Source organism: Falco peregrinus, chromosome 7 (genome assembly GCF_023634155.1).
Source record: "Falco peregrinus isolate bFalPer1 chromosome 7, bFalPer1.pri, whole genome shotgun sequence".
Classification (NCBI taxonomy): domain Eukaryota; kingdom Metazoa; phylum Chordata; class Aves; order Falconiformes; family Falconidae; genus Falco; species Falco peregrinus.
In genome coordinates this window covers 48855473-48869288 of record NC_073727.1, presented here as the reverse complement: position 1 = coordinate 48869288, position 13816 = coordinate 48855473, and the positions used below count along the sequence as shown (strand labels likewise).

The following is a 13816-nucleotide window of genomic DNA, read 5'->3' as shown; positions in this document are numbered from 1 at the left end:
CGGTTGTATCCCCCTCTTTATATAGCAAAAGCAACAGAATTTTTCCCCCCTCTTCTTCTGCATCCTCCTGTGTGTTGCCCCTGTGACTGGATATGGGAGCTTCCATGTGATAATAGGGAAGTGTTAAATATTTTTTTTAAAGTATAGAAAAACTGAAATTGGATTAACTCTTATTAGACTTTAATCCTGGTTGGGACCTGAACAGGGATAATCAACTTCCTTCATCCCTTTTTGCCACATAGAGGACAATAGAGAAGAATATGAAGAGCCAACAACCAACAAAAAGGCAGGAGAAGGAGAAATAATAGATCAGCATGAACATGAATTGGGATGTGTGCAGAATGGATAGAGTTCTTTTTCCCACTTTGAAATAAGAAATCTTAAGGGAAGGCAACCACATGTTTATAAATCTCATAAGAATTGAAAGATTATACACTGGAAGTAAAGATTGCTGTAATTGGCAGCAATCGGTAGTAATCTTAGGACAAGATGGGAGCCCATCTTCCTTGTTAGCCTTCCAACAGAGGACAATACCTGAATAAGAGTCTTGAAGATTTTTTGTATCATTAGGGGGGAATAAATAACTTAATGTGCCATTAGCTACCTTTCACATTCCACCTTCCTGCTGCACTACTGCCATGTGCACATTGATGTGGAACATGTTACCTGGAATTCTCTCCCTGTTTTTTGTTTTTTTTTTCCTTTTAGGGCTGTGATGCACTCACATTCATTAACTATAATATCAGTACGATTGGTTTATCCATCAGATGGCAGTGCTTTTTTTTTCTTTTTTCTTTCTTTTTTTCTTTTCCTTTCTTCCCTTTGGAAAATGGAAATCAGAAAAAAGAAAGAGGAGTTGATTCTTTGAACTGAGCTGTCACAATATGGCCATCACAGATGGGACTCAAGAATGCAAACAGCAGATTTACTGTGCCTTAATCAATGTAACACGATGACTGGCAAATGCAAGAATCAAACCCATTTTGAATGTAACGTTTTTAAGTGTGCATGCTTAAGTGTCCTCTCAAATGTAATCAAAGTTAGAATGTTTTATGAAGGTTCTCAATAGCTTTAGAAGGAATATTGTGATTGTAGAATAGAAGATTAGAGATCAGGTGTTTTTTTCTATGAAGTTTTCTTTTGTAGCTTTAAAGAGGCAAAGAAATGGATTTGATGTAACCAGGCTTTTGTAGCACAAATCAGTGTGCAATTCAAATTGTAACTGCTGCATGTGGTTCTATCTCCTGCTGTGTGGACTTGAGCTGGTTTTCACTGGGTCTACTTCTGTGTTGGAGACAAAAGGACAGGAGCTGCGAATGTTTCGAGATAAGCATCTGGTTTGTTTTAACTGATGACTGTGCTGTCTTATTTGGGCTTGTTGATCTTCGGACACCTCCATTTTGGTTTCTCATTTTAAATGCCACTGCTTGTATCTGTTTTTAGAATGGTGATTTTTATCAGGGTGGTTTAAAGGCAGCAAAAGTGTCTTTTTACCTGTTTTTAAAGCAGTGAAGCTCAGGGAAAATAATAGGTAGTTATCCAAAGTCACATAGTAGCTCAGCTGGAGAACTAGAGCTTAGAGCTTCACTGATGCCTCCCCTTCCCCTCTCTTGCCTTCTGTTCCCTCCCTTTCCTTCTCTGCCTGTCCTCCCCCTACTTCTCCAGCTGCATCCTTACTACTTTTTGCTTTCTTCCCTAACTGAAGAAAGCTTTCACGTTGCCTCAGATTCCTAGGTACTTTTCCACTGTTTCCAACTATCATTTGTAGATGTGCAAGCATTCCAAGATGCTGGACTACATCTTGAGGACAAGGAGGTACAAAAACCTGCTCCTTTCCTGCTCCGGGGAACAGATGGAGATTACGGAGCAGTTTTCTGGAAGAATAAAAACCTTTAAGGGATTTCAGTTATTGAATTTCTTCCTTTGCAAAAGAGCTTTATTTACATCTGCATCAAGTCCCTGTCACAATCTTGGCTGATTAATCCTATTGAGACAGCCAGTACCTCCTGGCTCTCCACACATTTACATTGCTCTATTAATACATAGATGGATGGATGCTAGAAAGCATTGGCGGTGATGCAGGAAGTTTTGTTTGCTCTTATAATGTGTTTTAAAAATAATACTGTACTCTGTTAGATGAAGACAACATCTGTAATGTGTTTCTTGAGGCAGATGGTAGATCAGAGAATAAAATGTTTAATTTCGAAGGGGATGAGAAATGAGTCAGCTGAACTGAAATCACAAGAACTTCTTTTTCTTTTCAGTATTTACTGTGGAATTCAGATTATAATATATCCTGCTGTTTTATGTCTACCTCTCCATATATTGCAGGCCATGGGGTACAGTATTTTTGTAAAAATGGGCTTGTAGGAGCTGTAGTCATTTAACTGTGGTTTAAGGATGTAGGTTTTAGTTAAAAGTTTTCATTGCATGTGACGTAAAGCACTACATAGTTTGAATTTCACTGGGCTGTGTAAAACCTCTGCAATGTTTTATTTCAAAGGGGAAAGAGACAGCATAGCTAAGGCTGGATCTGTAATTTCTGAGTAGGAAATGATTTCCAGTGCATTTGCAAATGCTGCACTGTGTGAAATGCATGGGAGAACAGTAGACAATTTACCTTCAATGCTACAAAAACATGCAGAGAACTTAGTGTTTGTAGTTCAAAGTCCTGTTTCACAGTCAACGATGACTTTCAAACTCCTTTTCTCACACTTAAAGCTAGACCTTTTGTAATGATGTTAATAGGGTTGCAGGTTTTCCCTCCTCCATCTCTTCAGAGTCACCCAAGAAAGTCAGGCTATGTGCTCTGCCCTAGTGCTTAGGAGTACTATGTGAGAACAAGCTCTCCCTTCCTTTACTCAGAGAACTAAGATGTTTGGACTTTTCTTGCTGGTATTTCAGGACATCCAAGCAGAGATTGATGCCCACAATGACATCTTTAAAAGCATTGATGGAAACAGACAGAAGATGGTGAAAGCCTTGGGAAACTCTGAGGAAGCTGCCCTGCTCCAGCACCGGCTTGATGACATGAACCAGCGCTGGAATGACCTGAAGGCAAAGTCAGCTAACATCAGGTAAGTAATGACAAAGTCAAGACATGGATGGGGTGCAATCTCTGTCTTCTAAAAGGCTTGAGAAATATGACCATGACGTTGAAGTGAAAACTCTTATTTTCTTCTGTAAAGGACCCTTGAGCACAAACATAAAAACTTGGTGGACTTGCTCACCGTCTAGGCTTAACTACTCTCACCAGAGCTGCACGGTTGTAACTTGCCAATCTGTACTAAATTTTCCAGAACATATGTTGAATCTTTCCTTATTGTAAATCAATAGCAATATCAACAAAGTAATTCTGTGAATACAGTTACTATGACGAGAGATCAGGGGTTTGTTGTTTTTGATTTTACCACTGAAACTATTAATTTGATAGGACTTCCTTCTTGAGTGTCTTGATCCATATTAGTAATTTTTTTTATTGCTGCTGTTCAATTAAGAAATATTTTAAAATATATACTAATCAAGAATGCATTTTACGTTTTTTTTACCCTGCCAGAGCCAAGCTCACTGACTGTCCAAGTGTAGTCATTGCTAAAGTCTTCGTGATATAATTTTGGAAGTAGATGTTACCATATTAATGTGAATAAAATTCCACATTAAAATGAGTTACATAGAAAAGAATTTCTAGAGCTTTTAATTGCAACTGCTTGCCTGTTGATTAAAGGAAACTTCTTTTAATCAAACAGAACAATGTTAATCATTCATAGGAATTTTCTAAAGACCAGAGAAATGAGTTGAGTTTGCAATTTGTGCATAAGAGTTTGAAAGTGTGAGACAGAGGGGAATATGTAACGTTTGCTTTTTATCTCCACTTATCCCATCACCAACCTGCTCAACAGTTAAGTAAAATAGGTAAATTGGCTCCCTGAAAGTCCACAGTCAGAGCTTGAACCTGAGGAACCAAAGAGTTCAGTGTGGGGGCTTGTGTGGCTCCATCACACAAGAGCTGTTAAACTTGGGCTGTTATGAGTTCTACTGACAAGTAAGTCAATGTGAGAGAAAGATGAAAACATGCTCATAAGGTGGTAACTTAGCAACTGTTGAGTTCTAGCAAGAACAATTCAGTTGCTTGGCCTTTACTGGGTTTGATCATACTTTGGGAAAAATTAATGGCCAAAAAAAGGGGCTTCAAGCCGTTTACCCTGGCCAGCTGTGGGTTCCAAGGCAGTAATACAGAGACAGTGATTGTGCAGTGAATGCTCAGAAAAGTGGGAGTACTTGCTCTTCAGAATACGGACCCATATTCACATCTGCGTAGATACAGCATGTGCATCCCATTGGGCAGAATTAGTGTTTGCAATGTTTGTGTTACTCTGCTGGTACCTGCAATGTTTCAAAGCTAAACGTCACTGAGCTACAAGTGGAAGATAAGCAAGGAAGAGACTACTGGACCAAATATAAGACAACTAAATTAAGCTTTCAAACCTCCGTTGCCACTGAAAAGAGCACAGAATTACTGAGTTTGTGTATTCTGCCCTGCTCTTTGATTGCAGTTCATTTTTCTAAGTCATGCAGAGTGCTGAAAGCCTTTTTAGGGAGATAACAAAGCATAGAACTGGTATGAAGTTAGTGTGTTGATCTAGCTGTCTGCCTTCAGTTTTTGCTTTCTTGGTGTAAGTTTTTTCAAGGATGAATTGGAAAGCAAAACGGGATGGATTAGTCTTGAGAACAGCATATAACGCTGTTAGATGCTAGGACCGATAACTGAAAAATCTGTTTTCTTACGGGTTTTAGCTTGGGATAGTGCTTCTAAATTTTTAGGATATTTTAGAATATTTAGAATATTCTCAGTTATGTACATTCTGATGGACTTTTAATTGCTGAAAGTATGGTTCTCTCAGAGGTTTTTCTTCATCATTTCAGTCCTCAGAGCTGCTGGTGCTAGTCAGTGTTGACTTCTTTGCTAAGTTGGCTAAAGGGTGTTCCAAACTGGAAAAGCAACACTCTTGTGACACATTTTAAATGCATGGAAACTACTTAAACCTATACTTGTAGTGACTATGAAACCATACTGGAGAGGACTGTACCCCTTCTTGAAATTACTTGTAGACTTATTCATACTCCTTTCTTTTTCTGTCTTTATTATCTTATTCCCAAGAAGAAAACAAAGCTGCACATTTGTGTGGCTCTGCCTTTTAAAGCCAAATATGTAGGTGAAATTCTTTTCTCCCTGGGGCAGGAGGTGTGAGAGTGTTAGTGTTTGGGGGATGTGTGTGAAAATATGGGAGAAACAGAGAAGGATTCTCTATATTTAGACCACCCACCGATCTTTTTTGATTCCATGTGTTCCCTTGTCATTCAGCAGGAAAGTGTTACCTCCATAGCAGAAGCAAAAGCTGAGTAGGTCTCCAGCTGTGAAGAGAGCCTCTTGGGTCAACAGAAAGGGGAGCTATGTCACTTGCTGTTCTTCTGGATTATTTTATCCAGCCTGGGTGGAGGTGGCAGGGATACTCTCAGTCTGGTCAGCTGGATGGGAGCATCTGGGCCGGGGGTCCTCAAACTACAGCCCACAGGCCGGATACGGCCCCCCAGGGTCCTCAATCTGGCTCCCGGTATTTACAGACACCCCCCCGCCGGGGGTTGGGGGGGGGGAAACCAAGCAGCCGCAGATGACCTCCTGCCACTTCATCTGTGCCAGCCCCCTGGTTAAAAAGTTTGAGGACCTCTGATCTGGGCTTTTCAGGCTCATCTGGGATTCACTCAGGAGAGCTTCTGAATATCAGGTGGTTGATGCTAGGGAATATTGTTGCTCCAAGCCGTGCTCAAAACCAAACAATGATCTATATATATGCCTTGTATTTTTATTACAGCAGATTCTTAAGCCACCACTTTGAATTGGTGAATCCTTGGAGACTGCCTTTTCATTTGTCACGTGAGCACAAGCACCTGAAACTTCGTTTCCAGCTTGTGTATCAGTTGAAGTACCAATTCCAAAACAAAGGCCAGAAATCCTGTCTTTAAAAGCAAAGAAGCCAAAGAAACATTGCAGAACTATAAATGTAGTTTATTGACTCTCTTTGATAACATCTGTATGACAAATGTAAACATGGTACTAAAACTTTCCACTGAAATGCAAATTGGAGCATACCTTGGTTCCCTTGCTCCTGTGCTGCATTTGCTTTGAATGGGGTTTACTGAATGCATGTGTCTCTGCTTCCCAGGAGAATTGAATGCTTGTGTCTACTCTACAGCTGCCACTGCATCTCACTTTTATTTTCAGTATTTCTTTAATAAGATTAGAAGGGTAAATTCAGGAGAAATCCAGGCTGATATAGTATGTTTTGCACTGTGTGTTTTTTTCTTTCCCTTTAATGTCTTTCTGACATTTCAAGAGAGGTTAGCTCGGTTCGTGTTAGAGAAGAATTTTCAAGTTTCTGTTAGTGTAGGCCATTTCCTCCCCACCCCTTACTGCTCTACCCCCACAAGTTTAGCTTGCACGGAACCTGAAACCATGTGCTAGTGATATTGTCCTCTGGCATGATCTGGCATACACATGGATGCTCATTAGTAGTAGATTACAATGCATTTAATCTTGTCTCATATGCCACATCATTCACATTAATATCAAATTAGTTTTTTTCACTATTGATTTTATTGCCCTGTATATTAAATGAACAGTGAGTCACCCTTAAATTGTCTTTTAAGTAGCTACGGGAGTGTTTATCCCCTTTAGAGATTTCCAATTCATTTTGTGTACAAGAATTCCACTAAATAACTGGAGTGGAATTTTGAAGCCTCACAGTGTCAGTTTTTAAAGGTGATCGCCACTTATATGTGCTAGATACAGTAATAAATCATGATGAATAGAGATTTCACTATCAAATTTACAGAAGCTATAGATCTTAACATTTTAATTGTGGTTGCTTCAAGAAATTCATAGAGATGCTTTATTTTTGTAACAATCTGAGTCTAACGGCAAAACTGTAAATTTAAATGTAACCTGCCTTGGCATAGATGGGGGAGGGCGGTGCCTCTCCTCTGCCTGATTAATACATCCTAACTTGATTACTGATCAGAGTTGGTGAGACAGAGTCTACGTTCTACATGAATGAAGGTACGTTGTAGATACTTCTCCAGGGAGAAGCCATCAAGTCAGGGTATTCTTTAAAATGATAGAAAAAGGTATTATGGAATCTGGGAGTTTTGTCAATTAACCTGAGGGACAGATTCACTATGTTAATTCTCTAGTAACTTACCATTGACTAAAGATGTATTAAATAATCTGTCACTGATATGTTCAGTAGCACAGGCAATTTACTGTTGATCACTGCTGGGAGAACTTGTTGCTTTTGCTGCTGGAGAGTCAAGGCCCTGGCATAAAAGAGTTCAGTTTTGTGGTGCTTTAGCTCACAAAATGATGCTTGTACTTTATGCACTGCAGTGGTGGAGTCACAACAAAATACAGCATTTCTTTATGTTGCTTAGGCAGGCACTGTTCAAATTTTTAGACGAGTTAAAGCATCTCAGGTAGATGGGGGTTTTGTCTGCTTATTTTGAATTGCTGTGCAAAATGTTTTGAAGTGGAGGATTTTTTAACACAAAGTTGCTTTGCAGTTAAACACTTGAAACATTCCTATCTTAAAAATGGAACAATTTCATTTATTTATTGCATTCCCATGCTGGTTTCGCTATTCAGGGCTTTAAATATCCTTCTATGTTCTTTCACAGGGCTCACTTGGAGGCTAGTGCAGAGAAATGGAACAGATTGCTGACATCCCTGGAAGAGTTAATCAAATGGCTGAATGTCAAAGATGAAGAACTAAAAAGGCAAATGCCCATTGGAGGAGATGTTCCAACCTTACAGCAACAGTATGACCACTGCAAAGTAAGATGGTTAAGTTTTACAGATAAATATTCTACTGTGAATCATAGAATGAAGCTTTGCTTACCCACCTTGCCCAGTAAAGCACAACTGAGAAGCTGTCTACAAAATTTAATCCAAAGGATTTTTGATACATATGTTTAGTCCAAACACATAATTTTTTTAATTTATTCTGATGGTTTTAGATTTCTGCCAGACAGAATTGCTGTTTTTTTCCAAATTAAGGAAGGCATACAAAAGTAAGAACTGAACAAGAGTTGTGAAAGCCATGTTGAATGTAAATTCAATAAAATAAAGTGGCTTTCTACATGTTATTGAATTGACCAGTTATAGAAGCTCCCCCTTGCCCCCCATGCAGATTTATACTGCAAATATTTTATATTTTTGTGACCCAAAACTGTTTTTGAGATTTAAAACTTGTCTTTGCCTTTTTCTGTTGAAACTACAGCAACTCTCTGGTTTTGATAGTTCTGTGCAGTTTTGTACATAATAGGGTATTAATGTTACATAATAGGATATTAATTCCTAAGTATTTTCTGACAATAAAAAACTGTTGCATCTACGACGTATCTTCATTCATGTAGAATGTGTAGACTCTGTCTCACTAACTCTGATCAGTAATCAAGTTAGGATGTATTTGCTGTTGGAAAATTCATTCTAGTAAAGCTGGTTCCATCTTACCATATTTGTTCTTTTGTATGGTGTAAACAGGGAAAGAGAACAAATGCAGCTTTTTATAGCTAATTGCATAACAACTGTGTTCCCCTCTGCCAACACAACACTGATTTTTCGGCTGTGGTGAGGGCAAAAATTGAATTTGAGAAAACACTTAGTAATGCAGAAATACTCACTCAGAATACTTAGAGAAACTACAGAAAACGTAGCCTGGCATGAACAGCAGTTTTGAGAATTAACTTTAAAATAGAAGAGCTTAAGGAGATCTGCATACATTTATCCTTAATTTAGTCTTCTAAAGTAAAGTTATTAGCATAAACTCAGGATCTTTGTTTCTTGAGAGTTCATCTCTTCCTGTTCTTATCCACTTAAATCATCATGCTCTGTTTTTAGGCACATCTGCTGTGAATGTTTTATAATGATGAAATGGTGGATTACTAACGCCAAAGAGCAATAAAAGGCTCAAACAGATCCATATATGTTTTGAAGGAGGTCAGTGGGAGGTGATAGATCTCTAACAGGTCATTTTCTAAGGGCTTGTTTGTGTCTCATGCTAGGTTATAGTATGTGCATGATAATAAGAAATAATGCTGGTAGTGCCTCTCATATGAAGATCTCAAATTGATTTATAAAAATGGGGTTATATACATCATTCCAAAGCAGAAAAATTTAGGAGCAATCATGCTGGATGGCTCATTTGAGTCACTAGTGAACTGCAGCAGTGTGAAGGACAGAACACTTCTGGGTTGTTTAATCTTTGCCCTTTTATTTAAAGAATAGCTGATATTTTGTTATGTGTTGAGGTTAAGATTCTGGTAAGTGCATTCGGGAGCTTTTAGAGATTATTCTTTCATTTTTTGAAAAGACAATGTTTCTGCAATGTCACTGTATTGGATATAGTTGTCTGAGTCCAGTATTTCATACGAGCTGTGTTAATGGTCTGCAACACACAAAGTTAAAGCAGCCCGGTGCATCACTGTTTTTTGTACACCTATGCAAGCAAAAGAACAATGTTGCATTGCCTATATTTCTTAGCTGATGAGTGGACAGTTATTTTTTAACAGTTATTTTGGTAGGAACCAAGAGATTCCCATATATCGTGTGATGATACTGTGCTGTACCAAGCATGAATTATTAGCACATGGCATTTCACTTTGTATTGAAGTGTTGCTTATTAGTCATTGGCAGAGGAGAGGAGCTGGACCACGGTTGTCTGTTGGTTTGTGCTTCACTGCTGTTTCTTAGCAGGTATTGTTTCTTCCTGGCTGAAGCTGCAGAATACTAATAAACTACATCAAGATGAAAAGTTGTGTTTATTCAGGTAGAAGGTGAAAACTGGAGGAAAAACAAACCAAACCAAAACCCATTGGAGGTGCTTCTTCCACTTCTTTCGCACAGCTAAGTAATGGTCAGTGTGGTTAGGATGTTGAATAAGGATGCGCTTGTTTGAGGAACGCAGGAATTATGCCTGGGATTTTTTATTCTTTTTTCCCTTTTCAAAACCTTCTGACAAATCTGACCTTTCAGCAGATTCTTTGTAAAATAACTTTGTGATTCCGTGCTGTCAGTCTCTCTGTGCCTTGTGGTGGTATTACTGGCTGCAGTCACTTGCTTTTTGCATTTAAGGTACTCTTTTTAGAATATTTATTCTGTGTTAAGCTGAAACTTTTCATTGGAGATTTGAGGTGCAACTGTATCAGATAAATATTGCAGAGACATTATTTGATTTCTCTCACTCTCAGACATACTCCCTTTATTCCACCTCTCATCCCTGGCTGTCCTGGTACTTCTTTCAATGCTTCTTTGCTTATGCTTCTTCAAGTGTTAAACCTTCTAAACATTTCATGTTATTCATAAGATTTACTTTTAATCAACTGCTTTTTTATGATCCCATATTAAGCTCTTGCAGTACCACATCAGCTGGCCTTGGAAAGGTTCTCCCCAGGTCTCCCTGAGCAAGGGTTGGGTGCCTCTGCTGTCCTCTTTCCTTTAGTTTCACATCTGAGTGTTGCTTTGAAGTTGTCCTCATACAAATTGAGCGGTTCAATACCTCAATTTATCTTCACTTCTCTGTGATCCCTTTGCTCTTACTTCCAGCTCGCTTACCTGATCTTGTCCTTGATGGTACTTCAAAAATAGAAGTGGTGAAATAGTGGCTCATCTCTGTAAGATGTGCACCCATGATAGTCTCATCTCCTACCCTTTATTTTTCGGGGTCCTCAATCCTCCTTCTGTTAGCATTGCTTTTTGCCTCTACTTGTTCAATAATCATTATTATTATTAACCTACTTCCTCCCTGCGCCCTCCCCCGATACATGAAATGACTTCTTTGCTTCAGCTTCTTGTCACTAATTGTATTCATCTTTCCCTCTGTGTCTCCTTCACTTGGTGCTTGGCTTCAGCAGTGGTAGAAAAATAAGTACAGTATTATGTGACAGTCTGGGTTAGCTCACGCCATTTATTTGCTGCTAAGGCCTGTTTGGACAGGAGGAAACAAATTATTTGCGATTTGATTTTTAAACTTGTTTGTGTTTTAAATATCAACTATTCTCCTATGCTTTAAAAGCAAACGTTATTGACAGCAATATTAGTCACCTGAATCAGGGCTACAGATTTAGCCTATATTTCTCAGATTAACAGAAATCTTTCAGGATGTAGCAAATACTTTTAAATTTTGGACTGGCTTTTGTGTTTTTCACCCAAACTTCTGTCATCTGTAGTAGTTCATGGTCTTATCACATGCTAAATGCTGAGCACAGTTAAGCAGTGAGAACATTCTGTCTGGGTGTTGAGTTGTGCTCTGTGTTTGGCAGGGGGCAAGGCAAGAGGAAGCTTAAATATGGGAAAATGAATTTCCTATTTTAGTTATTCTCAAAATTTCTTTGTCTTTGTGAGTGGACTGTGGTGGCACTCCCAAGAATACTGGAAAATTCATCAGTGCTTTGGGATGCTGAGAGGAAGTTTAAAAGTACCTGAGTTAAAAAGTGATTGTTATGAAGTGTACCCAATAGCTGAGTCTACATGTATCACACTCCTGGAGTGTAGAAAACTTATCTGCAAAGGTACTGACACAAGGAATGGCTTATAGGGAAAAGAAAATGATGACATCTGCCTTTACAGGGTTTATTGCCAGTGGTTTTTCCTGTAATTCCAGTTTCTTGCTGTTGCTTGTCCTTACCAGCTCAGGTTTTCCCTTTCATTCTGTTCTTTCTCAGTTTTCCTTATGAATGCTTATTTAGGATTTTAAAGTGTGATGCAAATTTTGATTAGCTGCGTAGTCCATGTAAAAAACCCCAAAACCACCCCACAAAACAACCAACCCACCAATACCAACATCAAAAACAACCTCACCCCCGTAATCCCAAAAGACAACCCTTATGTCAATATTTTATTCTGCTGAAAAGAAGAGGTACAAAAGTACAGTGAAAAATCAGTGGGCTGGTTTTGTGCCTATGGAAATAGCTAGTCACACCTGTGTACAAAAGGAGACAACGCAGATTCTGACACCTTGTTCTCTGGAGATGCACAGAGAGCTTTGTATCTTGCTTTTCTGCTGGAAGAGTTCCTGACTGTAGCTTTTTGAAAGTGTGCTTTTGCTAAAATACAAAGACTGCCTATATTTTATAAATCACTGTGGTTTAGCTTTCAGAGAGAGAACAGGACATTTCAAATTAAGCAGAAATGGGTACCCTCTCACATAAATCCTGTTGGCATCTGTCTGCAAAAATGAACAAATGTCTAGCTAATGCTAAATAATGCATGTGTCTTGGATCACAGAGATGCTTAACTTAGCTTCGTTTGAGCTTGGAATGAATTGGCCAAGGACCTGTGAATGTTTGATTGATAATTTTATGTCTATGGGTAGGTCATTAATATTTCAGATGCTCTTTAAACTTCTTCAGGCTGCTGTCTATGTATTTCATGTTTCAGACTTGGTTTGTTAAAGTAATCAAATGCTGAAAGATGCAAATATTTAGTTCTGGTTTACTTAGCTGTTGTCACTTTTATAAAAAAAAATGTTATCATAGCCAACGGGAAACTGCTTTCTACTTGTTGTTGTCCCTTCAGGGTGCCTGTAATACCATTGTTCTCTTTACCAGCAGGAAAAGTCTGTGAGGAGAAAAGATTTTTCTAGCCTTAACTTCTCTGTGCTCTTTCAGTGTGCCTGCCTGACTTCAGTCAATGGGCTTATTAAATTAAGTCCTACTTAATTATTCTAGATTTGTTTTTCTCGGGTATTTTCTATATTAAAATCTGCTTCCATGTTAGGAATTAACTGCAAGAATCAAAAGATGAGTATATTGTCATCAGTACTGCCCTAGTCTATGCTCTTAATTACAGTCTAGAAAGGGCTTTATTAATTTGTTATGCTTCATCACATAAGACATGAAGAATGCATATAATCGGTCCTGTGTACAGGTGGTCAGCTACTTGCTGAAGTATAAATTTTGACTGACACGTGTGCTCTGAGGGGGTCAGAAAGGAGAATTAAAAAGTCTGAGGTTGGAAGAGGAGGATCAATACAGCCTTTTGCTTAGAGGAGGAGCTGCAACCTGATCTGATGGACAAGGATGTGATTGAAGCAGGAGCTTGAGCGGTCTCTGTCATGTCGTGAAGTGGCCCTTCAAAGTAAGGATGTGTTTTTCAAAAACTATACGCTCTATCAAGAGGGGAAATAGCCTCCCCACTAGTCAGTCAGCATTACTGAATGTTTTGAGAGCTCCTTAAGTAAACTTGTAATGGATAGGAGTTTTTTAAGGACTCTTGGAAGTTTTTAAGTGTGGTGCATATTTGAGAATCCAAAACGTTGATTAATGGTGAAAAAGAGAGATTGTCCAGTACAAAGAATTGTATTGTACAAGAATGGTACAATTAATTGAGCTTTAACTGAGGCTTTTTCCTTTGAAGTGTGTTTAGGAGGAAGAGGTGGAAATTGTGGGTGGGAATATTTTGTTACAGGAAAAGAAGCGTAGTTAATGCCTGAAGTTAAATGAAGAGTTCTCAAGTGGGCCTGTCTGACATGAAGCCACTGCTCACTAAGGATTTACTCAAACTGATTTGTGTATCATGTAAATGAATCAGGAGTGTATCGCTCTGCTCTCCTGGGCTATTTCTCCAGAAGAATGATGTGTAAACAAAAGCATGGCACAAAGAATGAAGTGTTAGATTAGGATGTATTTTTACATTGACAAAAAAATGTTGCTTCTGGCTGTATTTCAGCTTGTTCCCAGAAGTGTGGTTGTCTTCTGATAAGTTAGG

At 38.7% G+C, this 13816-nt stretch overlaps 1 protein-coding gene across 2 annotated transcripts in view; it reads left to right on the top strand.

Annotated features, from left to right (window-relative positions):
• Positions 1–13816, top strand: part of UTRN (utrophin) — a 351512-nt gene that overhangs the window by 212391 nt on the left and 125305 nt on the right. For both annotated transcript variants that reach the window (XM_013304556.3, XM_027796967.2), the window contains 2 exons: positions 2905–3077; positions 7729–7885. In XM_013304556.3, the coding sequence (XP_013160010.2) occupies positions 2905–3077; positions 7729–7885 (330 nt within the window). The remainder of the gene's footprint in view (positions 1–2904; positions 3078–7728; positions 7886–13816) is intronic.